The 27617-nt window shown below is 51.8% G+C and overlaps 2 protein-coding genes across 11 annotated transcripts in view; one reads left to right on the plus strand and one right to left on the minus strand.

Annotated features, from left to right (window-relative positions):
• Nucleotides 1–803: 803 nt before the first annotated feature.
• Nucleotides 804–6045, minus strand: LOC139603269 (collagen alpha-2(I) chain-like). Its single transcript, XM_071453937.1, has 4 exons — nucleotides 5103–6045; nucleotides 1531–1672; nucleotides 1133–1194; nucleotides 804–877 (listed from the first exon to the last, which is right to left on the minus strand). Exons 1-4 carry the CDS (start codon nucleotides 6043–6045, stop codon nucleotides 804–806), a joined length of 1221 nt encoding a protein of 406 aa, XP_071310038.1.
• The window catches only part of ADAMTSL2 (ADAMTS like 2), a 28099-nt gene continuing 6143 nt past the window's right edge, over nucleotides 5662–27617 (plus strand). The window contains exons 1-15 of one of the 10 annotated variants that reach the window (XR_011683675.1): nucleotides 5662–5853; nucleotides 7350–7461; nucleotides 8319–8461; nucleotides 9015–9090; nucleotides 9447–9549; nucleotides 11170–11315; nucleotides 11418–11541; nucleotides 12485–12565; nucleotides 13689–13864; nucleotides 14775–15117; nucleotides 15782–16163; nucleotides 20000–20100; nucleotides 21929–22055; nucleotides 24842–25055; nucleotides 27417–27572. Coding sequence is in view for 9 of the 10 variants with exons in the window: in XM_071454276.1 (XP_071310377.1) it covers nucleotides 7351–7461; nucleotides 8319–8461; nucleotides 9015–9090; nucleotides 9447–9549; nucleotides 11170–11315; nucleotides 11418–11541; nucleotides 12485–12565; nucleotides 13689–13864; nucleotides 14775–15117; nucleotides 15782–16163; nucleotides 20000–20100; nucleotides 21929–22055; nucleotides 24842–25055; nucleotides 27417–27572 (2283 nt within the window). In the remaining variant the exon portion in view is untranslated. Of the gene's footprint in view, nucleotides 5854–7204; nucleotides 7225–7349; nucleotides 7462–8318; nucleotides 8462–9014; nucleotides 9091–9417; nucleotides 9550–11169; nucleotides 11316–11417; nucleotides 11542–12484; nucleotides 12566–13688; nucleotides 13865–14774; nucleotides 15118–15781; nucleotides 16164–19999; nucleotides 20101–21928; nucleotides 22056–24841; nucleotides 25056–27416; nucleotides 27573–27617 lie in introns of those variants that run through there. The other 9 variants (XM_071454278.1, XM_071454276.1, XM_071454279.1 and 6 more) reach the window with 9 other exon arrangements.

Genomic DNA, 27617 nt, shown 5'->3' on the forward strand with positions numbered 1-27617 from the left:
GGCCTGGTCTCAGCAGGTTGATGTGGCAGAGCCTTGAGCAATCTGACCAGCAGGGCACCATCCAGTTTGTGAAGATTTCCTGCCTTTTTCTGATCAAGCATCCTCCTGGTGTGGAAGCACCTGGTGCAGGAGTGGAGCAGCCCATGGGCACGAGCCCTTTCCTGCCCAGCTGGAGAAGAGATGGCAGCAGAAACCTGGATAAAACCCCTCTGCCTCTGCTCAGGGCTGGAGGTGAGATCCTGATGTGGGGAATGCTTTCTGGCCAGCTGGAGCCCAGACACAGCCCTGGCACCAGGGAAAGGAGCCCCATAAAGGCAGAGCCACCAGCTGGGCTGGAGCCCTGCTCAGCCACTGCTGCAGCCCCAGCTCTGATCACCCAGGCCCAGCCCTGCCAAAGCACCTGCATCCTCCTCATTTTATTAGTGGAATAAATTGCCACTTAAAATATCCATTCTCCCTAAGGCCTGGCCCCATTTGAGGCAGCTTTAGCTGAATACTTACCCTTAAAAAAAAAATCCCCCTTCCTGTCTCCCTGTTGAATAAACCTATTATGCATATTGCTCTCAGGTATTCCTGCTGCTGTTTTCCTTAGGGATTTTTCACTCTTCCCTTTCCTCTCAGCCCTGTCATGGCCCATGACAAGCATGTCACCATTAATGATAAGGACAGCTGATTTCTTGTCACCAGTTTTCCATTGCTCCTATCTTTGGGATGTCCTGGGGTGGCCCCCCACTGCCAAATTCATGGAGGCAGTGCAGGGGTTTATTGCTCATTTCATGGTGTTTAATGGGTTTTTTTTACAGTCATAACTCCTGGAGCCCAGTAACGACGTTGAGGGTCTCAGCTCTCACCCTGTTGGTCACAAAAATGTCATTTTCTGCAGAGAAACGCTTGAAGCTGTGATGCTTCAAGGCTCAAAATCCAAAAAGGGAATGAAACCAGTCTTAGGGTTTTTGGGGAGTCTGACTCATGGATTTTGAATGCCTGTGGTTGGCAGGGCTGCATAGCTGATGGCCCTCAGCACAATACTGCTCAACTTCCATGGCAGACTCATTCCATTCAAAGAAAAGCCTTTGTACTTTTTTTTCTCCAATCTTTGAATAGCTAAAATTTTGAACCGAGCTTGACTTGCCTGGAATCTCCTCCAGGTTCTTGCAGGAATTTGCAACCTTTGGGGACAGGTAAGATTGAAGTCTGCACAGAAAAAAGAGGCTCATGAAACGATTGAAACTCCACAGCCCCAACCATACCTGGGGTCACTGCGGTCACTTGTGACTTTCAAACTGCCCAGAGATATTTTTCACAGGAATCTGATGGTGAGAGCAGCTCAGTGGCTTTGGCTGGTTCAGTTTGACTCAACATTTTGCAAACCCTCACGCCATAAATCAGCCCCATGCCCAGTGTGTGGGGACACGCAGGGATGAGCTGCCTTGCCCAACACTGCGCCGCAGGTCACTCTGCAAGGGGCTGAAGAACACTTCTGCCTCTAAAGAACTCCTCTTTTGGTCTCCTCTTGCTTCTTTTACTTACCCAGTGGTGGGCCACAGCTGCAGCTCTTGGCTGCCAGGGGCTTTTTGGGGGGCTTTGATCCCCTTGGTGAAGTTCTGGGACCTCACACGCTCAGGGTACAGCTTTAATCTGCCCATGCCACACCAGTCTGGCCTGGAAACAACTGCAGAAATGCCAAACAAATGCATCAGTTCTGCAGTCAGGATGAAAAAGGAAGAAAACCAATCAGTTGTCTCATCCCTGAGGGAAGATGGAGCTGCTGGAGACCCCTGGGCCAACAGATTCCTGACCATGCTCACATTCCTGGACCTGGGCAGGCATTTTGGGGGGCCTGGCTACAGCAGAGTCCTCACATCTGCTGTGCCAGGAAAGGGCTGAGCCAGGAAAGGGCTGATCTGGCTGGGAAAGTGGTGCTGGAGCTCCATATCCATGGCTCTGGCTCACCAAGAAGAGATCCTGTGATACAGAGTTCATGGAGGGCTCGTTCCAGGGATGTGCTTGGGACTCAGAGGTGCTGGGTGTCACTCCAGCAGGTCCAAGGCTGGTGCTTGGGTCAGGATGGAAAAGTGTCCTGCCATGGGAAGCACAGGGAGGAGGTCAGTGTGTCCTGCCTGGATCAGAGCTGGCTGTCACTCTCTGCTCCAGGCTGAGGAGTGAGGTCCCTCTGCCCCAGCAAAGGGATCCCCCAGCCCTCCCTCGCTCCTGATCCTGCAGAACCCTGAGTTTGTCCTCTCAGCTGAGCGTCCCTGGCTCCTGCCAGCAGCCCCGTGCCCAGCCCAGCTCTCTGTTGAACTCCTTTCAGCCAAGGAAACTCCTTTCCTCCACAGGCACTTCTCTGGCCAAACCAGCAGCCGGCCGCCAGCAGCGCTCCCCGGCTGGAGAAGGTGATCTTGGAGCTGCTTTGGGTTTTATTTGCACTCTGAATTCTGGGGGGAAAAGCCTGGCAGCCTCCTGGGGCAGGGCTGTCCTGTGTCCCTCAGGGTGGCTGCTCTGTGTCCCTCAGGGTGGCTGCTCCGTGTCCCCTGTGGTGGCTGCTCTGTGTCCCCTGTGGTGGCTGCTCTGTGTCTCCTGTGGTGGCTGCTCTCTGTCCCCCAGAGTGGCTGCTCTGTGTCCTCTGGGGTGGCTGCTCTGTGTCCCCTGAGGTGGCTGCTCTGTGTCCCTCAGGGTGGCTGCTCTGTGTCCCTCAGGGTACCTGCTCTGTGTCCCTCAGGGTGGCTGCTCTGTGTCCCCCAGGGTGGCTGCTCTGTGTCCCCTGTGGTGGCTGCTCTGTGTCCCTCAGGGTGGCTGCTCTGTGTCCCTCAGAGTGGCTGCTCTGTGTCCCTTGGGGTGGCTGCTCTGTGTCCCTCAGGGTGGCTGCTCTGTGTCCCTCAGGGTGGCTGCTCTGTGTCCCCCAAGGTGGCTGCTCTGTGTCCCCTGTGGTGGCTGCTCTGTGTCCCTCAGGGTGGCTGCTCTGTGTCCCTCAGAGTGGCTGCTCTGTGTCCCTTGGGGTGGCTGCTCTGTGTCCCTCAGAGTGGCTGCTCTGTGTCCCTTGGGGTGGCTGCTCTGTGTCCCTCAGGGTGGCTGCTCTGTGTTCCCTGTGGTGGCTGTCAGGGCAGGCACCCACCGTGTCCTGGGGCAGTGGCAGGAGGTGAATGCCCAGCACAGGATTGCTGCTCGCCCAAGTGCAGGATGCAGAGAGCAGAGCTGGATAAGGGACTCTCATCCAAATCCTAAATTTCCCTGGGAAAGTCCAACACGAGCCCTCAGTGACCGTCCCGGGTGGGAAATGCTCTCGCTGTCCATGCAGGTGCATCTTGTCTCAATTTACTGCGAGCCCAAAAGCAGTAAATAACATCTGCAAATCATTTCTAACGCTCCTGCCAAAAACCGGGAGATAAAACCCGCTGTTGTCTGAGCCTGGCCAGCCGTGATTAATGCGGTACCTGCAGCAGCAGCCCCGGGGCTTTGGGGACACTGCTGTCCCCGGGGGTTTTGGGGTGGCAGCAGTTGAAGCTGCGGGGTTTGGCTGATGTGAAACTCGTGTTTTGGATCTGCTCTGTGCTGCAGTTTGTTCTCGGGGCTGGTTGGGCTCCCATCGAGGCGATGGCATCGCTCCTGCTGATTTCACGGGGCCGGGGCGGGGCAGTGTGAGCCGCGCTGCCGCGGCCAGGGATAACACTGTGATTTATGGGAGCAATCAGTTGCCACTAGGAGCTGGTTAGGAATTTTCCGATGAAACGGGGATTGCGTCAGAAACCGCTGAGTCATCTCAACTGTTTCATAAAAAAAAAAATACTATATTAAAAAAAAAAAAAATCTTTTGGCTTTGATGAACTTTTGGTGAAGCACAGACTGAATGTGTCTCGCCTGCTGCTGGCTCCCCCAGATCAGCATTCCCACCCTCTGGCATTCCTCCTCCAGCCTGGGACAGGGTGTGAGGTCACCCAGGGATGGCATCTCCTGGGGTGCCACCTCCTGCCCATGCCCAGGGCTGGGGGATGCTGGGGCTCTCAGGGACCCAGGCTGCTCTGGAGTTTTCAATGTGAAATAATTCGATGCTTTTAAAACCTCTCGTGTTCAGACTTTTCCCTCCTGGTTGTTCCAAAACGGAAAGGGTTTTCTCCTGCATGTCTCGGGCTGGGATATTTTGAAATGCAGGAGTTGGGTGAACTCAAGTGCTAAATTTTCCCAGTGTCCTGGTCACAGCCAACCGATGGAAAATTGAAAGTTGCAAATCAACCTGGCTGGGTAAATTAGAACAGGCTGGCAGACATTTAGCCAAACAGAAAAGGAGACTTCATTTCCCATGTAATTTTTTTGGGACGGATTCTCTGTCACACAGACATCCCTGCGAGGACTGGGTCCAAATTAACAACGCTGTGATTTCTGCAGGGTACTGGCAGCTGGGAGGGAAAATGTGCCCATGGTGGGGGGACAATGACCTCAGGGCCCTGCAGATGGGTGCTCCTGGCCAGTGGCAAACGGTGACAGGGCTGAATGCTGCCCTCAAAGTCCAGGAGCAGCCAGAGGGACAACCTGCAGTGCAGTGCTCTGCTGGGAGCACTGGCTTTGCCCTGTGCAGGGAGGGAAGGAGGAAAGGCTGGAGCTGAAGCATGTCTGGAGGGATGTAGGAATTGTTCAGGTGGGCTGCTCAGAGCTACTGGGATGTGCTGAGGAATGCACAGGAATGGGTGTCACCACATTTGACACATACACAGCTCAGAACACAGACAGATGGATCATGTATCAAATATAGGTTGCACACACTGTAGCTGTGGCCTTCTTCCCCACAGGCTTTTCTCCCAGACACACAAACACAGATCAGACATGACCTGTGCGTGGCTGTTGCTGAGCCAGGGGATTTGTCCCCATCAAAAATGGCTCTTGATGTGCCCCAAACCAATTTTCTGACCCCATTTTCTGCGTGGCACAAAACTATTTCAAGCAGCAAGACTGGCACTGAGCTTGACCAAACAGCACCATAAGCATGGGACCTTGAAGATTTGGTTCCTTTTCCAGCACCAACTGAAATGAAAAGCCTGGCAGACCGAATCCAACCATTCCCCCGGCCATCCCAGAGGCAGCACGTGGCTGCACAATGCCCGTGGAGGTACCGGGAGATCTTTGGTGATCTGATGATGGGGTGGGGGCAGCAGGTCCCGTTCTGCCGCCCGAGGAGGGGAGTGCAGCATCCCCCGGGGAGGTGCCGGGGGTAGGGGAGTGCAGCATCCTCCGGGGGTGCCGGGGGTAGGGGAGTGCAGCATCCCCCGGGGGGGTGCCGGGGGTGGGGGAGTGCAGCATCCTCCGGGGGTGCCGGGGCGAGGAGCGGCGCATCCTCCCAGGGAGTGCCCGGGGAGGGGGGAAAGCGGAGCATCCTCCGGGGTTGGGGGGGAAGCGGAGCATCCTCCGGAGGGTCCCCGGGGAGGGGGGAAAGCGCAGCATCCTCCCGGGGCTCCCCGGCTCTGCGTGACCAGCGGGAACGCATGCGTGCGGTGCGGGCTCTCCCCGCCGGTGCCCCCCCGGTCTCGCCTCAGGAAACCGGCTGGCGGCCGCGGGCCGGCGCCGGGGGAGGCGAGGGGTTAACCGGGGTGGGGGCATCCCGGGCCGAGAGGTGTGAATTCCGCCCGCTCTCCCCCCTGCCTCCCCCCCGCCGCCGCTATAAGAGCGGCCGGCGCGGGCTGGGGGGAGCCACTGCGGCGGCTCCTCCTCGCTGGAAGCCCCGGCGCTTTTGGCTGCCCTTTGAAGTCGGAGAGGGAGAAGGAGGGAGGGAGCGTCTGGGGCCGCCGCTGCTCCGCTCCGCGCCGCCGCCGCCGCCGCTCCCGCCCGGCCCCGGAGCATCGTCCTGCCCGGCCCCTCCGCCGCCAGGTACGGCCCGTCCCGTCCTGTCCCATCCTGTCCTGTCCCGTCCTGTCCCATCCCGTCCCGTCCCGTCCCGTCCGTCCCATCCCTCGCCGGCGCAGATGCGGCTCCGCATCCCGGCTCCGCATCCCCGCCCCGCATCGCCCTGCGGCCGCCCGAGCGGGGCTGCCCCGCTCCCGGCTCCGCGGTGCTGCTCATCTCGGCGGCATCCCTCCCCCCTTTCTTAATTTTGCCTTCATTGAAGCACGCAGCCCCGCAGCCTGTAGGATAAACTCCGAGCGCGCTCTGGTATTGGCTTGGAGTCAGGAGTGTCTGGGAGCCTTAATGAGAACCAAGTGTAAGGCAAGGCTCAGCCACCTGTCCGCGGGATCCCCGGCCAAGCGCTCTGGGCTCCCATTAATCAATGGATCTGCCTCTTGGAAAGTCTCTTTAGCGTGCTGCACCTCTCCCCCAGGGCGATTGCAGAGCGGATTTGGGGACCTGGAAGCCCTCTGGTAATTTTTTTCTAAGCCAGACAGCAAAGCGGGGCTGGTGTTGCCGGCAATTCAGCGATTTCAAAACCGCTACAAAAACCTTTGCAAGGAGGAAAAAAAAAAACAACAAACAAAAATGAGTAGGAAAGAAGCTCTTTATATTGCAGGTCTGCAGTTCTGCCCTTTCTCCCCAGGAGCAGCACCTCTCCCACCCCCCTGCTTCCCAAAGACACTGCCTAACTGCTTTTCAAGGGAAATTAGCTTAGGGGAGGATATCTTTTTTTCTTTTTCCTCACAGACATGAGCTGCTTTGATTGCCTGGAAGCATGATTTCCTGAAACCTGCTCCTTTCTGGCTCTTGCAGGGAGGTTCACAATAAAACGTATTGTGGTTTTGAGCTGGGTTTTATTTAAGAAAATGCCATTCTGGGTTACTCTCTTTCATGAGGCAGATGGAGAAAGAGATGAAAGGCTGACACTTGGGATAGTTCATTTCTGCTCTTTAATTGTGGGTTGTGTCTTTTCTATAAGAAAAGGCATCTTCCCTGGGAACCGAGGGGAATTGGAGTGGAATAAATGAAAAAGGAGGAATGATGCCTGTTAATTGCATTTTTTTGTTTTTGAAGCTTTTCATCTCATTCTTCCAGGAGCAGTCCTGTAAATGGGGATATTTAAATGCACTGCTTTTATAGATCCAGGAACACTTCTGGCTACTCACTGTGCTTCGGTGTAAGCCAGGCTCTATTCCAAGGCAGCCTTGGAGCAGTGTCAGGTGCAGCCACTGGAAACCAGTGCAAAGTTGTGGTTTGACAGATAAAAACCGAGCTGGGAAGTGAACCTGTACCATGTTCATGCTGCTATTAATGAAATAAAACTCCAGGCTCAGGTCCCTGCAGTCCCTGCTGGTCGGTGCCATCAAGCTGAGCAGGAATGCTGGAGCAGAGCTCTGGAACCAGGCAAAGCAGGTCCTGCTGCTGGGCATGGGGCCTGCTGGGAGCTGTGCTTAGTGCAGTGTTTGGTTGCTTTCTAGGATGAAGATATCCAAGTGGAAGTGGAGCAGCATCTCCACCAGTGCTCAGTTGCAGCTGAAGGGCACCCTGGCCCTTCTTCTTGTGGGCCATGTTGTCTTTGTCATAGCTCAGGTAAGGCTGTCAGGTTTTGGGGGGCTCTCTGGGCTTTAAAATGCTCTGGTGTCTGGGATGGGAACCCCCTGGGCTGGCAGAGCTGCTCTGTGCATGCACCAGGTCTCCAAAAATTGTGAGGACTTGTGGCTTGCCTTCACTCTTTAGTCTGGGCTTAACCTAAGTTGTGCCTACCATGGCCAGGAGCATTCACAGAGCATTTCAAGGACTCTGAAGGGCCATGCCCTGCTCTTGGGTGAGCATCACTCCTTGCTCCCTGCACTGCCTGAGCTTTCATTTACTTTCCATGCAATATTTGCAGTTCCTCTGCCCTCTGATGTGTGGTTATGACAGGGGGTGGGAGCTGGGGGTGTTGGGACCCTCCTGAAGTGACAAACCTGAGCTTGCAGAGAGAGCACACAGGTTCCTGCACCCTGCTGGCACCCCCTGGCACCCACTGACCTGCTCTGCTGCTGCAGAAGGGTTTTGCAAGGGTTTGTTGGAGCTTCCAGTGGAGCTTCCAGCTGCAGCTGGCTCTGCAGCTCCCTGAATTCTCTGTGGAGCAAGAGTCAGAGAGCACCAAGAGTCTCACAGAGTTTAGGGCTGTTTGGGAGCTCGGTTTTGCCAACTGAGCGAAACAATGAGAATTTCCTTTCCTGAGGAATCCCAAATATTGCCACTTCATTCCAATTTTGTAATGAAAACACAATTGCAAGAATGCAGGGATGGAAACCTCAGGCTTGACCTCAGCTGGAGAAGGCAATGCCTGGGTCGAGTGGGGCAGGCTGGGAGGGGAGGGCTGCCCTCAGTGTCCCCACACAGGCTCTGAGGTTTGGATGTGACTCCTGCTTCTCCTCCTTCCCCTGTGCTCCGAGCAGGACCTGACACAGACGTCCAACAGCCTGGAGGAGGGGTCAGACGTCACTGCCTACTGGTGGGGAGAGTGGACCAAGTGGACAGCGTGCACCAGGACCTGTGGGGGAGGTGTGAAATCCCAGGAGAGGCACTGCCTGAGGCAGAGGTACAGCCCCACGGGCTGGGGAGGGGCTCTGCAGCAGCTGCCTGACCCCAAAGGTCACCACTCAGACAGAAGCACCGATGGAAATGTGTCTGGGCAAACCCTGCTGGGCCAGGAGGGGATTTCCTGAGCTTTGGGCATCCCTGCCAGCAGCTGAGTGAGTCCTGGGCTGGCCCTGCAGTTTCTGCAGCAGGGCTTGGTGCAGAGGGGGCACAGACTGAGCCTGCTCTCCAGGCTCTGGGGCACAGCAGCCCCTGGTGCAGGGCTGGCTGGGGACACACTGGTTCCATCTGCTTTGTGCCCGGCTCTGCCCTCTCTGGGCAGTGTGGTTCCCAAAAAACACTTTGTAAATCTTGTCCCCAGGCCCTCACCCCATGATAGCTCCTGGAATAGTTGGTGATGCAGGTGACAAAGCCACAGAGACCTTTGCTACCTGCTCCAGGGACAGATCTCTGTGTGGCTCTGCTGTGTGCACACTGACCTTACAGAGAGCGAATATATTTAAACAAGGGAAAATGATTTCTGCCCTCCATCTAACTACCATTTCCTTATTCAGAAGGAAGTCAGTGAGTGGGCTGGCTAATAAAACTTGCACTGGAACATCCAAAAGATACCAGCTCTGCAAAGTCCAAGTAAGGATATCCTTTGTCTTGTTGGGAAAGTCATGTATGGCATTTCTGGGTCCCTTGGAGAGGGGACACCTTTGTCCTGTACCTGTCACTCTCTTGCCCCTCCAAGCAGCTGGGGGTTCCCTTCTTTGGTGCCAACCTCCAGTGTCTGGGCTCTGGGCATTTTGCCATAAAAACCAGAGACTGGTTCTGGCAACAATTCCCAGGGGGTTCCTGCAGTGGGGGGAGGAAGAGGAGGAGGAGGAGGATGTGGCCTGGCTGGGGAAGGTGATGGAAACACTCCTTGCAGCTGGTGGTGATGTGCCAGAAACCTTTCCTGCACTTTGTTTCCGTCAGGATGTTAATGTATCCCATTCTAGGAGTGCCCTGTGAACGGAAGGAGCTTCCGAGAGGAGCAGTGTTCATCGTTTAACTCCCATGTGTACAATGGCAGAACCTATCAATGGAAACCTTTATATCCTGGTAACAAGACATTCTTTGTGTGTTTCATAATGCTCAGCCAAATATTTTGATAGTTATGATGCTACAGCCCGCAGGAAGGCTCCTCCTCTGCTGTTTTAAAGTGGTTTTTCAGAGGCACAATCAGCTGTCTCCCGAGTTCAAAGGCTTGTTTGGCAGCTGCAGGGTAGCCTGAAAATTAAATAACAACATGAATTCATGTCTGTAGCCTGTGTTGGTCACAGCTCCCAGGGACCAGAGGCTGCAGGAGGATGTGGGAGCAGGAGATGTGAGGGCTGTGCTGGCAGGGACAGTCAGGCTCACCCTGACAAGTGTCCTTTGAGCCAGGGCCATTGCTGGCTGTGCTGTTTCAGTGACATTTGGTCTCTCCCATGCCCTCTGTGTGCTCTGTGAAATGTCACCGAGGTGCAGCTGGTCACTCTGGTCATCTGGGGTGAGCAAGAACTGCAGAAACTACTTGGGACTCAGAAACTGAGCTTTTATTGAACTTTTATTGAACACTGAACTCCCATCAAAATCAATCATTAAACACAAGCCATGGATGAGCTTTAGAGCTGCTGGGAAGCCAGGACCCTTCTCCTGAGGAAGCTCCTGAGCTCAGGTTCCTCAGATTCACTTGGATACCTAAAAATAGAGAGGGGATCAGATCCATCTTCACATCAGATTCATTTGAGTGCCTAAAAATAACGATAGGATCTCCTGCAAACTTTGTTTTGGGGTTCTGTACATACCCAAGAACAATTATCTTCATCAAATCAATTTCCCTGTGTACCAGGCCCCTGGCTCTCCAGCCTTTGCAGGATCAGCAAGGTAGAACTTGGTCTATGAGCTATTTCTTCTTGGTGGCTTTTGTCCCTTGAAGGTGACAATTTCCTTAAACACGTTTGCTGCTCAAGCTGACTCACCAGAGATGATTCAGGAGTTGTTTTGTGCTTGAGCAGGCGTTCATGTGGCTCCTGGGGGATTTGCAGAGAATATTTTGACACTGATGCTGCCTTGCTTGGGTGTGCAGGCCAGTGGGTCTCTGATTGCTCAGGAGTTGGTGGAGACAAACACTTGGGGTTCTGATGCAAATATGATTTTTTCATCTGCTTCCTGTGGATATTATAAAATGTGGGATTACTGTGCTGGTGGGTGCTGCCAGCCAGTTGTTGTCTGCAGAAAGCAAAGGGTGAATTGAGTCCATCTTGGGTGAATGTTTATGGAAAAGTTATAGATCAAAAAATGCTCTGAGTTGCTGTGGTTTGAATATAGTCTTACAGGTGAATTTCCAACAATACATGTGTAAATTTAACTCGTATATCAAGTGTTGCCAAGTGCACATGCACGTTTTTGTGAAATGTACTTGCACAAAGCAGTGCTGCTGCCTCAGTGCCTGCCCTGGGCTGGTGCTGGTGATGCCCCTGGCATCCCTGGGGCATCTCTTCCAGCAAAGGCTGCCACACTGTCCAAGTGCCATCTCCTGCCTGTCCTCAAACACAAGAGATGGCCACTTGTGAACTCTCACTGCTCTGCAGTTGTGCTGCTGTTGTTTAGCTTGGCAGAGATTTGCTGGCTTGGGTAGGATGAAAGTTGTGGTGTTTCTGCTGTTTTTGAATCTCTCTTTATATCCTTTCCCCTTAGATGACTATGTTCACATTTCTAGCAAGCCCTGTGACCTTCATTGCACCACTGTGGATGGTCAGAGACAGTTAATGGTTCAGGCCAGGGATGGAACATCCTGCAAATACACGGATTTCCGAGGGGTTTGCGTGTCTGGAAAATGTGAGGTTGTTAAACATTATAGCAAAAATCTCGTTAGTAGCATTCAGAGAATCGCAGTGGGTGCGACGTTTGCCTGACCCTCAGTGCTCTGTCTGTGCATTTTTTAGCCCATTGGCTGTGATGGCATTCTCTTTTCCACCCACACCTTGGATAAATGTGGAGTTTGCCAAGGAGATGGGAGCAGCTGCACCCACGTAACCGGCAGTTACCGGAAAGGAAATTCTCATCTTGGTAAGGCTTTGGGGATTGAGGGCTTGAGTTGAGAGGGCTGGGTTTAAAATGGAATATTTTTTTTGGTAAATTGCTTTTGGGTCTTACCAACTGCCCAATTCAAGTTTTTCCCACATGTTCTATGTGTGTTAATGGCGCTTGTTTGGGCAGAGAAAACCTTCTTTAAAAAAAACCAAAACAAAACAGGAAATTTGCATGGTGTTTGTCAGAAACCAGAGATCTCTGATGATGAGTGGTGCAAAAGGGTTATGCAAGAGTCTGGTATCTATTTTAGTCTTTTTTAGTCATTTAGCCAAAAACAGGACACTCATGACCCAGTAAGACTAGAAATAAACGACTTGTAATAACAGGAAGCAACAATATCTTGAAAGACCAGGATTTCAAAAATCAGTGTGATGTAAAGCAGCCGAACCTACATGTCCTAAATATAACAATCTAATTCAGGAATTATGATTAATGCTCTCTGAGATGGAGCAAACTGCAGGAACTTCAGTGCTGTGTGAAGACTTGTCCTGTCCCATCTTTTGTCTGGTGCCAGGTAAAGGGGAGGCAGAGGAGAAACCAGCTCCCATCTCCTGCTGGAGTTTTGGGAATGCTGGCTAACACAGGGAGCAATACTGAACCACACAAAAGCTTCTCTAGCTAATAAAACCATCTGCAGATGTATTTTCTTACACCAGTTTAGATAAACATGATATTTGTGCACGTAAGAACTGAATCCTTTCCCCCTCTGGATGTATTTTTCCTCCATAAACCAGGACACAATTCGCACATTTTTCTATCACCGATAAACTCCTGTTTGCAGCCTAAAACATGAAGGGCTAGGACTTTTAAGTCCATTAGAAATGTGGGTCCAGGCTAGGGTGTTGGCCAGCTTGCAGCTCTGTCTGAGGAGGGTTTGGTTCAGATCACTGGTCACAAAGATCCTCTGGTTAATCCGTAGGCTATTCCCTGGTCACGCACATTCCCGCCGGAGCGAGGGATATCCAGATAGTGGAACGGAAAAAGTCTGCAGATGTTCTGGGTGTGTATAACCTCTTGGTACTTCCCTAGGATGCATGCCTATGCTGGTTAATGCTTTTTCCAATGCAGAGCTGGATGCAGTTTTGTCATAGAATCACAGAATATCCTGAGTTGGAAGGGACCCACAGGGATCAGTGAGTCTGTTTGCTGCAGACATGAGTTAAATCCGTAGGCAATGTAAATCCATCTGTGTTGTCCAAGCCAGGGTGTTGCTCCTCTCTGCAGTCTGAGCACCTGGGCTGTGTTTGTCAACACTCTGATTGCTTTAAAGCAGAAAATGTTGGTGAATATTATTTCAGCAGGGTGTGACAGATGCCCTGGTGCTGGATCACAGATGGCCAAGTGACTTCACCTCTCTGGTGATCCCCCCAGCCTTCCCCTGCCTGGGGAATGTGCAATGACAGCAGCACCAAGGGGATGTGACCTACATGTGGCCTTGCTGAAGTGTTGGGGACCACACACCCATCTCACAGAGCTGCTCAGGAGCAGTGTGGAAAAATCCAGACTTGCCAAAGAGAAGCACATTTGCTGCCTCAGAGGCTTGTGGCCTCTGGAACGTGGCTGTCACTTCCCTGGAAGTGTTCAAGGCCAGGCTGGATGGGATTTTGAGCAGCTTGGTCCAGTGGAAGGTGTCCTGGCCCATGGCAGGATGAGATGAGCTCCAAGCTCCCTTCCAATGCAAACCATTCTGGGATGATGCTATGGATGAAAAAGGCTTGATGTGGTTACCACTTCCTGGGCTAGCTCAGGGGGCATCAACAATGGCATCTTGGGCCACTGCTGGCTCAGGGGACATCAGCTCCTGCCCTTGGCCACCTGCCAGTGCTCTGTGCAGAGCTGGGGCTGTTCAATGTTCCTGCTGGGCTGGTGCCAAAGGGGTGACAGGAGCCAGGGCGAGTGTGAACCACATTCCCAGGGGTTTGCAATGTGGAGGGACACGTGGCCCAGAACTCTGAGCACGCCCTCGCATAATGAGTGCTGCAAACAGGTGACCAATGCATTGCCATGTAGGAGAATCTCTTTTTTTTTTATTGCTGTGGCACTGATTTTACCCCCTGAACACACCAGGGGCTGCATCCAGAGCTTTGCACGTGACAGCACTGACTGTTCTCTCTCCTTTGAAGCTGTGGCTGATGAAGCTGGGTACTATTTCTTCAATGGGAACTATAAAGTGGACAGCCCAAAGAACTTCAACATTGCAGGCACGGTGTTCAAGTACCGCCGGCCCATGGACGTGTACGAGACTGGCATCGAGTACATTGTTGCCCAGGGACCCACAAATCAAGGGCTGAACATAATGGTGAGCTTTGATTTCTCCTCTTCTCATGGTGGGAAAGAGAAAATCCACCTTGGATTGAGGAAGGGGTGAGCTTGGGAGCAGAGTCCTGGCATGGTTTTACATGAGGAGGGGATGGGAGCAGTGATTCTGGCCAGTTCCTTACCCAACCCTATTTTTTTTGTGTCAGTGCTCTTGGATTCAGGCAGGGCTGTCAGTGGTGAATGTGGGCTTGGTAACTCCTCTCTGCAGGGAGAAGATGCCTCAGGCACTGTGAGGGGATTTCTCCTCTGCTCCTTGGCATTTTTATCCAAGTTACCTGGCAGGAAAAGCAAAAATAAGAAACTGGGCCAGAGAGCTTAGACAAGTGCCTAAACCTTAAACCCCAATTCTCTCTCGAAAGCAAACCATGTAAAACCAGGTATTTGCAGAAAAGTCCCTTAATTTTCTTCTGGGCAGGCAGCCAGAGCCCAACTCCTGATATCTTCCATGTAGCCCCAGGCTCCTCTGGAAGGGGAAGGGATGATTGCTTGGGTGCTTAAAAAGCATCAGACCACTATGAGGCTGTCTCAGCTGGGAGACCCCAGCCCCAGTGGGGTGTAGTAGCTGTAGGAGGGGGTGTGCTCTTTATAAAAAGTCACAAAAGTGGCTTTGCAAGTGATGGTCTTGTGAAGTGGCTGCCCCAAGCCTCTGGCCACTCAGTGGCCAAGGAGGAAGTGTAAGCTGTGGCTCCTGGGATTAATCCCCATGGCACACAGCCAAATAACCTTTGGAAAATCGTGCAGGGCTCCAGCAGGGAGAAGCTGGCACTGTGAAGGAAAACAGACTGGAAACAGCAAAACTGATGCTCTCCAAGTGTCAGGTCCAAGATGAATCCCATGCTTTGCCTGCCACAAATTCCCTGCACCCTCTAATAACTCGATTTCTTTGCTAGGTCTGGAATCAAAATGGCAAGAACCCATCCATCACGTTTGAATACACTCTGCTGAGGAAGCCACACTCCAAGAATCTGCAGCCCATCTACTACACCTTCTCTGAGTCGGAGAGCGAGGAGAGCCGCGAGTTCGACGGGGACGTGCCACTGGGCTTTATCCAGCACAATGCAACCTATTTTGGGAGAATCTCCAGGGAAAGGATAGACTTGGAGAACCAGGTGTTTGGAAGGCAGGACACGGAGGAAGATTTAAACTTGAGCAAAGGTCAGGAAACCAATGAGGTCTATGAAAGAGCAGAAACAATTGACTGTGAGCCAAAACTGAAGGGCAAACAACCCCAAGGTAAGGAGGAGACTTGGGCCTCACTGTTCTGCTTCTCAGAGCTCTTGTTGAGAAATGCTCTGTTTCTACCTCTGGTGGTTCTGCTGGTTTGTGTTTTGGAAACCTCGGAAAGTTCTTTAAAACATCTCTGCTCACAAATCCTCTTTGCCCTTCAGATTCTGGTTTCTGGTGGGGGCGTGCGGGGGGTGGACACCGGGTGAGACCTCCCTGCTGGTGCCCTGCTGTGCTTTGCCTCATGCCAAGGACAGGAGGGAGCCCTGGGTGCACAAAACTCCCCATCACAACATCTCCCATCACCTCCCACCCCTCCAAAGCCCCCATTTGAGTCCCTTGGGCATCCCACCCCCAAATTGCCTGGAGTGCCTTCCCAGCATGGCTGCATGGGCTGTGGGGCCAGGGGAGCACCTTCCTTTCACCTCTGCTATTGCTTTGGGCAGTGCTGGCGGGTGCTGAGCTCCCCTCTGGCCACACCATAGCAGGATAAGCCCCCCCAAAGCTTCACACCCTTGAGAACCCCATGAGACCCCCCCTGCCCTGCCTCTGGCCCCCCGTGTGGCTGCTCAGGCTCCGGCGCGTCCCCGCTGCTCCGGGCTGCTTCTCCCTCCCAGCCTCGATGCATTTTGTGGTTGTCACTGTGGTTTCCCCCCTGTTGGCTCCAATCTAGATTCAAACGTAACCAGGTCTACTTACCAGACAGACCATGACGACAGAGAGCCCGAGGCCAGGCTCAGCTCCAGGGAGTTCCTTCTGGAGAACGCCATCACGGACAAGCTGCTGGGCAAGACCTCGGACTCCAAGGAGCTGCTGCTCAACGTCACCGTGAACAGCATCTTCGCCCAGGGAGACCCAACCAACTCGGTGGGGTCACCCCTTGACAGCCTCTATGTGGACTACGAGGACAGCGATGGCCTCGTCACCTACTCAGTGAACGGCACCTTCATGGAGCTGAGCAATGGCAAAGCCACCAACACCTCTGCAGAGACGCCCTTCTCCAATGCCACCGTCACCATGAGCAGCCCTCAGGGGAACAGAACCCACAAAGCAAGGTAGGAGACGTGTCTTTAGTTAATAAATCAAATTTGTTGCTGTTCTTGACTCGTAAAAGCCCTGTGCTCAATGCATGGTTTCCATCCCTTTGGAAGCAGGAGGTAAGTGGGGGTGGGATGGTGGAAATGTTCTGTTGGGAGTTCATCTGCAAGGAAGGGCCAGAGGTTTGGGAGCAGGAAGGCACGAGAGCGTTTAACAAGAGGAAATCTTGATGTCCCCCTCAGTGGCCATGCTGAAGTCCGTGCTGATGTTTGTCAGCTCCCTTGCTCTCTGCTGTCACAGCTTCTTGTCAGAGCCACAGCCATGAAGAAGCCTCTTCCTTTTGCCTTCTTTTGACATCCTGCTCCCATTCCCCAGCCCCTTCCTCCAAGTTCTGATGCAGCAGAAGTTGGTCCTGGCCCCTTTTCACCCACCCTGTTGAGTGCCACCCACGATCCTCCTCACTTGGGATGGCAGGAATATGCTTCCAGCAGCTCCCAGGCATGGCCCTGACACTGGGACCTCCACTGTAGGTCCAGGAACAGCTTGGATTTGTTGCCTCAGCTCAGGGAGTCACAGCTTGGACAGGAATATCCAAAGCTCTGCAGTAGCAGCTCATTGGTTGATACTGGGACCATCACCTCAGAATCCTTTAGATGGCTGGTTTGAGTAGAAGTGGGGAGGTAAAGAAAGGCCTGATTTAACTTTAGCAGCAGGTTTTGCTCTGGGGAAGGGTGGAAGGAAGTGTTGGGGTAGGTGCTGATCCCCAAGCCTGTATCTGTCAGCTTTTGAGATGTCCCAGGGCTCTCTGGGGAGTAGCCTTGATTCCCAGCCCAGAACTCATTCCTGGTGTGGCCACACGGGGTCTGAGATGGGCCCACTGCTCACAGCAGCAATTAGCCCTCCCATCAGCCCTCCTTCATGGTCAGCCACCCACAAAAGCACTCCCTGGGCAGCTTGAGCTGGCACTGGGGCTTTGGGAGTATCCAGGTCCCAGAGTCAGGTGTGGATTTGGGTCCCACTGTGCATCCCCATGGCACCCCAGCCTCCTCCTGGACCTGTAAAGCACAGGATAAGATGCTGAGCTGGAGGAGATGCAAAGCCCTGAGCAGATGCTCCCTCTGGTTAGAGTTAGCTGGATTTACCCACAGCTTCCACTACGTTATGCTAAAGACACTCGTGCTAAAGAAAATGGCCATGCAGCCAAATGGATCAGCAAACTTCTTAATGATAGGAACATGAAAACCTTGCCAAGGGCTTGAATCTATCATCTCTCCTCGTGCCTTGGCTTGGGAGTGCTGCCTTCAGCTGCCAAAGCAAGAATTTCATCCTCTCTGACAGAGAGGGCAGAGCCCTCAACTCCCCTTACCCTGCCCTGGGGACTGCCCTGCCCCTTGGGGCTCCCCATCACACTCCCTGTGTTCCCTCAGCTGCCACCCTGCACCCCAAAACTCTGCCCCAGCAGCTTTGAAATGGGGGCAGTGCTTCCCTGCCTCCTGGGAGTACAGGGAGCTTGGCTTTTCTAGGACAATCACAGAACACTGGGGCTCCAGTGCAGCTTTTTGGGTGCTAAAAAGCTCCTTGCACTGTCCCTGGCTGCCCAGCTATTGATAACAGTGATTTAAACCCCTTCAGGAATGGCACCCAGCACTGACAACGTTTTCCACCTGTTCTTCCCTTGGTTTTGTTCCACAGTGTCCCCTCTTCTCTCTCTGGAACAAAATACAAACTTTTCAGATCAAAACATTGATATCCAGACTAGTTTTGCACCAGCCAAAAGGCTGAGGGATGCTCAGGTCCTTTCAGGCTGGGCCTGCAACAGCAGCCACGAGTTTGCCCCTTTGCTTAGAAACAAAAACCAAAATAAAACACAGAAATGAGAGCCAGGGGCTGTGGATATTGATCTGTGGTGGTTTTGTGTGCATTTGTCAGGGTTATTCCTCTGCTGTGGGAACTGTTTTGGGAAAAGGGGCAGCCCAGAACTCAGTTAAGGGTGAGGGAATAGTGCTAATTTTTGGTGCTGTATCTTGCTTGAAAAGCTGATTAAAAGCTTGAGAAGCAAATGTGTGACTTTATTATTTAGCTCATAATCAAGAGGAAAATTGAAAGAAAAGAGAAAATGCCCCCAGTTTTGTTAAACAATGGGCTGCTGTCTGCATTGAGAGGAGAACAAAGTGACAGTTTTGTCTTTGCTGGAAATGAGCTGCCCTGTGCCCAAATGTCTGATTCCTCTGGAAAGATCTTGTCCCTGGGACCTTGTCATGCATAGAAGCTCTTTATTTAGGATCACATACACTAAAGGGACACTGTTGAAAGATTTACTGTCCTGATGTGGGATAAAGCTTATTTTGAAGATTTTATCCTTTTAAAGACAGAGGAGTCCTGGTCATAGGATAACTTGGTGTTTACTTTGGTGCCTCGGAGATCAGGGGATAGACTGGAGGATCTGGGTAATATTTCCAGGCAAATTAAAGTACAAAAAGCAGATGTTGGACTATGTTTTAATGACATTTGTGAGCCCTCTCCTGGCTGGGTGGCAGTTGGTGGCACAGGGCAGGGATCAGGAGCTGGTGTGGGTCCCCAGGCAGAGCTGCTGTGGCAGATAAAACACTATTTATAGTGAGCTGAGGTTGTTATTTTTCCACTAAAAAAAATATAAAAAAATAGTCACATTCATTTCAGTTCCATTTCAAGTGCAGGAAGCAACCATTTGCCAAACTGACAGAGGCAAAATCAACAGGGAAAATGAGATTGTTGTTGTTTTTAATCCTTCTGGAGGCTCAGTGCTGGCGGTGGAAGGAGGGTGGGTCGGAAAGGAAACGGCTGGATTCTCAACAGTGTCCTTTGAAAGGTTGATTTGATAGGCTGGACCTCAACTTTTTCTTACAAACAACTAAATAAGGCAATTTCAGAGCTTCTGCTGCCTAGAAATCATACAAGCTGCATATCCTGCCAGGCCAGAGACAACTGGATGTGAGGATACAACCTTGTACACTATTCCAGTGTAGCTGTTCCAAGGGTTTGGACAAAGGTATGAGAACAGAACCGAAGCCTTTTGTTGTAAAGGTGCAGTATCCCTGAGGTGTTCCCCCCTCCCAGCACGGGGAGCAGCTGCAATTCTTGCTTGGATAAATGTTTTTTCTCACACCAGGCTGACTCTGTTACTCCTCTCCCCGTGGCATTTTGTGTTTGAGCACAGCTTGGAGCTGAGAGATGCAAATTCCCCACTTGACATCCAGCAAAATAAATCAGACCAAAAACCAGAGTGGCAAAATCAGTGGGCTTTGAGGGGAGAGCTCAGAAACTCCTGTGCTGGCTTTTGGAGATTGGAGCAGCCAAAATCTCTGCTGCACTGAGCAGCACGAGTGGGTTTGCCCAGCCCTGGAGACACAGGGGAGGAGATACTGCACCTTTAGTCACTGTGTGCCGAGGGCCAGGTGTATTTGAGCAGAAAATGCAAACTTTTGTTAAATTCTGAACTGTTTCTACTTGTGGGTATTTTTATCCCATTCTCTCTATTTCTAGACAGTGGAAGCTCTGCCTCTAACCGGGCTGGGGATTCTACTTGGGGCTCAGGACAGGTATGTTGTGAAACTAAAAAAAATTAAAAATTGATTCAAACAAACGAACCTCCCAAAAAATCAGAACAACCAAACCCAACCAAAGCCAAACCAAGCACATCCCCTCCCAAACCCAAACCCAACCGAACTGCAGCCAGATGTGTGTATCTGTTGTGGGCTGTCACTGCTTGCCTTGTAAATGCCTTTTTTTTGTTTTGTTTTTTTTTTGTTTCTTTCTTTTCTTTTCTTTTTTTTGTTTTGTTTTGTTTTGTTTTGTTTTGTTTGCTTATTGCTAGAAACAGATTGAAGTTAAGAAAGGGCCAAGGTGTGAGTGCTGCTGACATGTACAGGTGGAAGCTTTCCTCCCACGAACCCTGCAGCTCTACATGCACCACAGGTAGTTATAAGAAGCAGCCAAATTCTGCACAGCCTGCTGAAATCACCGGGTGTGTGAGTCCATTTTATGTCTGTTAGGGATGGGAAGGAGCTGGTGGTGTTGAGGGGATCTCATGAGCTCTGCTTTAGCACGACCCCAGCTCTGCTGTGCCTGGGTGCAAAGGTGGGGAGAGGAGCTGGGGGCATGCAAAGCCCACTGAGCTCTCAGGTGTGTTGGGGACCAGGAGGTAGTGCCCAATATGTCCATCACCCCTCCAAACTCTCCCTCTGGGAAGCTCTGAGCACTGCCTTCACTTCCCATCACTTTGTGTCCCCCCTGGGGCTCAGCAGGATCCCCAAACCTGTCCTGAGCCTCCTCTTTCCCCCCCCCCCCCCTCCTCACCTTTTTGACAGCTTCAAGGGGTTTGAAAAGCTCAGCTGCTTCCCTGCAGAGAGAAATTTTAAAGATTGTTCAGCTCTGGCAGGAAACACAATAGCATTTGGCTTTTTGATTATGTTTTGTTTCTCCCACTCCTCCTACCCTGGAGCCTGAGCTCGGCTGCGAGGGTGTAAATCTGGAACAGTGACAGAAATGCCAGGGATATTGAAACTGAGCCTCTATTCTTCAGGCAGAAATTCCCTCTTTTTGTATTAATTCCTCCCTTTTTGCCCCCTGAAAGGCTTCAAGGCACCTGATCTCCTCCCTCACCCCTTGGTTAGGGGGTCCTGTCGATCCCTTGGGATGAATCAGGCGCGTGGGTTGGGCACTTGTCTGTGCTGCCCCTGAAATTATCCAGAGCCTGCAGTGCTTCTGGAATTAAAAAGAGGGAAAGGAGTGGGAGAGAGGAGTTTACAATCTCAGGGACATTTCTTAAAAGATCAAATGCAAGGATTTTACATTTTAAGCATTTGCTCCGGTCCAGCAGCCTCATGCCTGCAGCAGGAGCTTTGCAAGCCTTCCCTTTCCCCAGGATCCTGTCATCCACATGTTCTGGGACATTTTTGACTTCTTTGATCCTCTCTGAACAAATTTCTCCCTTGGCTGAGCCAGCCTGCTCTGCCCTGGTTTACAGCAAGCCGAGAGAGGTTTAACTCAAATTTCTCTTTCCTTGCTGCCTTTTCTCACTGACATATCGCAGAGAGGCAAGGCCATGTCAAGAGCTGTAGATCTTTTTTTAGTTTCATGTAAACCATATGTTTCCCAGAGCTGCAATTCTTGTTACCTGTAGCCAGAGCAGCCTCCTGGTCCCCAGCCAGGTCCCAGAATGGACTTCCCAACATTTACTCTGGCACGGGAGGCTGTGGGGGAAAAGGTCTCGTTCTGACGGCATCGGCTGCCGCTGCCTTGGAGGGGGAGCAGGAGGGGCAGGACCTTCCTTGCCAAATCCCCAGCATCCCTGCCTTGGCCTGGAGCTCTGGATGCACCTGGGGAGCACCTGGTGCAAAGGGAGGGGTGTAGTGCACAGGGATAATGAGGGATGGAGTGGGTTGGGGACTGTTTGCTGTCACCTCCACCCACCACCCTGTCTGCCGAGCAGACTCGTGGTCCTGAGTATTTCCTATAAAAATGTGTTAGTCATACATTGGTTTTGGTGGCAAGCCCTGGAAGGGGTAGCCATGCCCTCCTCTGAGCTGGCCAAACTCAACCACACTGCTCAAATTGGTGGGGTGGCCACTGTGACATTCCCTCCCAGCAGCACCCATCCCACGGGACTGGAAGCTTCCTGCTTTTCACAGGGAGGAAGTTTTGAGAAATGCAGCTAAAACCACAAAAACAACAACAACAAAATAGCTTGGATGTACAGCTCACCAAGCACCCTGCTGTGTGTGTGTGTTCTCTCTGAGCCCAGGAGTGATGTCCACTTATGCCATGTGTGTTCGCTATGATGGGATCGAGGTGGACGATGCCTACTGTGATGCCATGACCCGGCCCGAGCCCATCCATGAGTTCTGTGCTGGGAGAGAGTGCCAGCCAAGGTACTGCCTGCACAGGGCACTCCTGCACTCTCTGGGCTTCCTCTGACCTGGATGTCATTTTGGGGGAGGGTTGGTGTGGATTTGGGGGGCAGCAGGGATGGCCCACAGCACCCCCATCCCTCCTCCCTTAATTCCACTCAAGAGTTTCCTCCTGAGTGGAGGTGAGAACAGGGCAAAGCAAGAGCCCAGTGATGCCAGGGACCAGGGCTGGCTCCTGGAGAGCCCTCAGGTGACTGTGAAGGAGGACAGGTAGGACATGGAGCAGAAGATCTGGAAACTCTCATGCTAGGGCTGAGAGCCAAGGCAGTCTGCAGCTGAGCCAAGAAAAAATGTGGGGAGGTGAATGGTGCTGCTGCAGAATGCACCCACCCTGAGGGCACCGCGGGGACTGGAATCTCTGTTTCATTTTTTAAAACAAGCATTAAGGTACCTTTTGTGCTTAGATTCTCCCACTACTCTTTCCTAAAGTTGTCCCTCCTTATGTCTGTGCTGTTCCAGCTGCAGGGGCTTGCACTATGAGGGAGAAGAGCTGCTCTGTGATTTACCAGTGACTTCAGCTGGGGAGCACTGGGAGCTCATGGGGCAGCCACCAGCACTTGGGCAGACAGGAAGATGCTTGGGCTGGCAGTATTTTTCAAAGAAAAAAACATTAATTTTGTGTGATCTGGATGGGGAAAACCTGTGTTTCATTTCCCTTCTGAAGTTAGGTGCCACCTCTAAATGACATCTCCAAATTTGTGACATCTCCCTAGGGCTGTTTGTTGTGCCTGGAGCCCCAGATGAAGGTGTGAGGCCTGGGGGCAGCTGGGGCTCTCCTGCACAGAGAACAGCAGCAATGGGGACCTGGGGGCTGCCCACCTCCAGAGGAGCTGGGAATTCTGATCCATTCTGATTTAGCTCATTTTTTAATTGCTGTAATAGTCCTGTACTCTACAAACTTGACCTTTTATGTTTTTTCCTTGGATTGCAAGCTGCTCCTGTCTTGTCAGGACAGAGGTGGCAGGGGACAGTAAAGGACAGGCAGTGCTTGGAGCAGATCCCAGCTCCTCCAGCCTGTCACTTGTGCTCAGCAGAGTCAGACTGATGGTGGGACATGAATTGTGTCCCACTGGGGCTCAGGCAGCTCTGTGTGACATTACTGCTGGCATCTGCAGGGTGATGGATGCCATGTCCTCCCCGTACTTCAGCTGAGCAGGCAAAAAGGAGAGGTCAAACACGGGCAAAAAGCCTGACAGAGAAATGTGCTGGCAGAGCCCCTGGTGACAAACACTCACTTGTCACTGAGGACACTAGGCCAGGCTCTGCTGTGCCACCCTGCCTCCTGACAAGCTGGTTTCAGCTTCAGGCATGAGCTGGGGGCTGTGGGGTGAGCCCAACATATGTTGATGCTTCCCATCCCTTGGGAACAGCTCTCAGGAGTTGGCAGCCTGGCTGCAGCTCACTCCCCCCTTGATGCTGTTGAGTCAGGGATGGAATGAAAGACTCCAGTCTTTAGAAGGTGAATCAGAAGGCTGATTAATGAAAAGTAGTGCAACTTTTATAATGTGACTTGCTAAGGTGAGACTTGATTGGTCTCAAAGTGAAAACCTCTCACACTATTGGTGAGCTATAAACAGCACACTGGAGAACCACATCTATAAACAATGGTTACAGAAAGAGAGAAAAGAATGTTTTAATTCTTTTCTCTAAGTTTCCCACAGCTTCTCACAGCTTCCCAGGATTTTCCTGGGTCTATGTTTCTCTCTGCTCAGAGGATATGTGATTACACACTCCCTGCAGCCAGGGCTTTCCTGTGGGCTGCTCCATGGGGTGATGGGCTCTGTTCCCTGCCCAAGTGTGTGGGATTCACATTTTCTGAACCAGAGAGAAGTGGTGAGAGAAGCAGAGAAAAGAATGCTCAAAACAATTCTTATCTCATTCACTGCTCCTGTGTTGTGCCAAAGTAGAATGCAATATGGAGACTGTTTACCCAGTGTGATGGTGCTTTGTTTCCTTGGCCTATCAGGGCCAAGCATGTGTGCAGACTGTCAGTCAGGAGACAGGAAATTCTGGGCAGTTGAGTTGAGTTGAGTGCTTTGTGCAGATTCAGTTTAGATGTAATGTTATATGGTGTAATACAGTATAGAATGATATAGTACAATATTGTATTTGTGGGGTTCCCAGACAAAGGAAGGAAGGAAGGAATGATGAATCTGACCCCATGTTCTTGAAGGCTAACTTATTATTTTATGATACTATATTATATTAAAGAATACTATACTAAATTATACTAACGAATACAGAAAAGATACTTACAGAAGGCTAAAAAGATAATAATGAAAACTCATTACTCCTTCCAGAGTCCTGACTGGTCATTAAGTCAAAACAATTCACATGAAACCAATGAAACAACCACCCGTGGGTAAACAATGTCCAAACACATTCCAAAGCAGCAAAACACAGGCGAAGCAATGAGATAATTATTTCTTTCTTTTTTCTCTGAGACTTCCCAGCTTCCCAGGAGCAAAATAATGGGCAAAGGGATTTTTTCCAGAAAATATAACTGCCACTATATAAAAAAAAGTAATTAATTAGTAATTCTGATATCCATGGAGTCCTCCTCGTCATTCCTTCCTGCCACGGGGGTCGCCTTGCTTTCCCATGCCTTCCCATGCCTTCCTGTGCTCTCCCATGCTTTCCCATGCTTTCCCATGCTCTCCCACACTTTCCCATGCATTTCCATGCTTTCCCATGCTTTCCCATGCTTTCCCATGCTTTCCCATGCATTTCCCTGCTTTCCCCCGCAGGTGGGAGACGAGCAGCTGGAGCGAGTGCTCGCGGACGTGCGGCGAGGGGTACCAGTTCCGCATCGTGCGCTGCTGGAAGATGATCTCACCAGGCTTCGACAGCTCTGTCTACAGCGACCTGTGCGAGGCGGCCGACATCGCCCGGCCCGACGAGCGCAAGGTCTGCAAGAACCCGGCCTGCGGGCCCCAGTGGGAGATGTCCGAGTGGTCAGAGGTGAGTCCTGCTGGCCAGGGCAGCGCCTGAGCCCGGCCTTTGCTCCCTTTTCCAATTTATCCTGATGCTTTGTGGTTCCTGATGCTTTTTTAGGTCACCACATGACCTAGAGCAGAGGCTAGATGGAGTTAAAGTAGGGATTTATTAAAAGGATCTCCTCATTGGATCCATCTTGGACAGCACAAGAGCCCAGTCAGGGCTGCACCCAAGATGAACCCAAATGGTCACAAAATGAATCCAAGATGAACCAAAATGGTCTCAAAATGCACAATCGCTCATGGGGCCTCTCACTTTGATAAGTTCTGCTCCATTTGCATCTTGGAGTTAATTGTGATGCCTTGTGATTCCTGATGCTTTTTAGGTCACCACGTGACCTAAAAAAGAGGCTAGATGGAGTTAAAAAATAAAGTAGGGTTTTATTAAAAGGATCTTCTCAATGGATTCACCTTGGGCAGCTCAAGAGCCCAGCCAGGGCTACATCCAAGATGAACCAAAATGGTCACAAAATGCACAACCGCCCATGGGGTCTGTCACTTTTATCAGTTCTGCTCCATTTGCATCTTGCAGTTCATTGTCCAATTACAGCTTTAGGTTGTGCAGTCCCATCCTTCTTGTTTTTCTCTCTCCAGCCCACATTGTTTGTGCTCTTGGGCCTGAGATTTGGATCATTTGTCCTTGGTGCCCAGCTAGAGAAGGAATTGTTTTGTCTCCCCACTCTATGCAGAGAGCTCACCATCCCCTAATATGAAGCTCAGAACTACACACCAAAACAGCACAGAATCTGAAAAATAGAAAAGCTAAAGCTGAGGCATCAATGCTCATCCATAACCATCCACAGACATTGGCCTCTTAGGATACACTGCCTGCAGTAATGATGTGGATCAATGTGCATCAATATTTTTCCCCCTAAAATGAAGGCCTGGCTCCTGTTTAGGATGGGAGGCCACTACCATTGGTCACTCACAGGTAGGGCAGGAGCCCAGGGCTCAGATCTCCCCATCAGGATTTCCTTGGCAGCCTCTTCAAACCCAACATGCCAGGATGCCAGGAAGGTGATCCCGACTCCCACATGAATTACATCCCTATAAATGTCCCTTCCTCACCTCCTCTGCACCACATGCAGAATGAAACCTTTCTCTAGCTATGCCTTAAGCCAGTCCCCAGAGCCTCTGGGAGACTGTTTGGGGATGGTTCCAGCTCACTGGGTTCCTTGGGAAAACCTGTGGAGAGGGTTTGTGCCCCTGAATCCCTTCCCAGGCACAGACAATGCTCCACCACATCCCTTACAAACACAAACCCATGGAAACAACCAAACCAGTGCTGCTTCCTCGGGGTGCCTCTTCCCAAATCAAGCACAGACCTGATCTAAGCAGGAGCAGATGAGCTCTGAGCCAAGCTGTCCGTGGGTGCCAACCTGCCCCATGGTTTGCATCACGAGGAATATGACTCTTCCTCCTGGGAAGCTCCCAAAAACTCGTCTTAGTCATAATTTAAACGTCTCCACTCCCCTGCAAGCTGGTGTGCATCATTTCCCTGGAGCTGACAGAGGGGCTGGTGCATTCCCTGGTGGTGCAGGATGTTTTGACTTTCCCAGCTGGTAGAGAGGAGCTCCCTGAGCACGTGCTGGAGCGTTATTTTGTCCAGCATAGCAAATGAGTGGTTTATTTTACAGAAATGTGTATTCTCCTCCAGCATTTGTCAGGGACAGATTGCTTGAGACAGTGCTGGAGTAGATTGTTCTTAGCCAGCAGCAAAGCTAATCTCCTTTGGATCCCATCAGAGGTGGGGTGCCAAGTTGGCTGGGGAAATAGGCATTAAAAAAAGCACATTTCAGGGCTCTGAGGATTAGCATCTCGGCACGGTGTGTCTGGGCCCTGTGCTGTTGACACTTTTCCCTGCTTTACGTTATGCATGGAGCAAATGTAATGTGTATGTGAGACTGTAGTAACTCAAATCCAGTTCTAAATAATGTCACTGGGCTGCACGGTGCCAAATTTATCCACAGCATAAAAATCTCAGTTGTGCAGTCAGGGGGAGAAAACATTCTCCAAAGAGGTGGAAAGGAGCTGGCTGTTCCTGGGAAGGAGGCGAGGGAGATCTCACCCTGTCTCCAAGTGACAGCTAAAGCTGCTCAGCTCTGAGCAGACCCTCCGGGAGCCTTTTCCCCCCTCTGCCATCACCTGTTGGAGAGCATGGGCAGGACGCAGCTGGGGCTGTGGAGGGGGCTTGGGCGAGTCATTTGTGCATTTCCATCGTGTGCTTTTAAACTTTTATGTTCAAATATGGGGGAAAACCCAACCCCGAGCCCGGCGGCTGCCGTGGTGCCGGCAGCCCCGGTGATGTCGCTGTCCCCTCCGGCAGTGCCCGGCGCGCTGCGGGGAGCGGAGCGTGGTGACAAGGGACATCCGCTGCTCGGAGGAGGAGAAGCTCTGCGATGCCAGCGCCCGGCCCCTGGCCGAGAAGAACTGCACGGGCCCACCGTGTGACCGGCAGTGGACAGTGTCCGACTGGGGACCGGTGAGACCCCGCCGTGGCCGCCTGAGTGGCCGTCGTGTCCCACCC

Source organism: Agelaius tricolor, unplaced genomic scaffold (assembly GCF_023055355.1).
Source record: "Agelaius tricolor isolate 1412-34295 unplaced genomic scaffold, bAgeTri1.0.p SCAF_38, whole genome shotgun sequence".
Lineage (NCBI taxonomy): Eukaryota > Metazoa > Chordata > Aves > Passeriformes > Icteridae > Agelaius > Agelaius tricolor.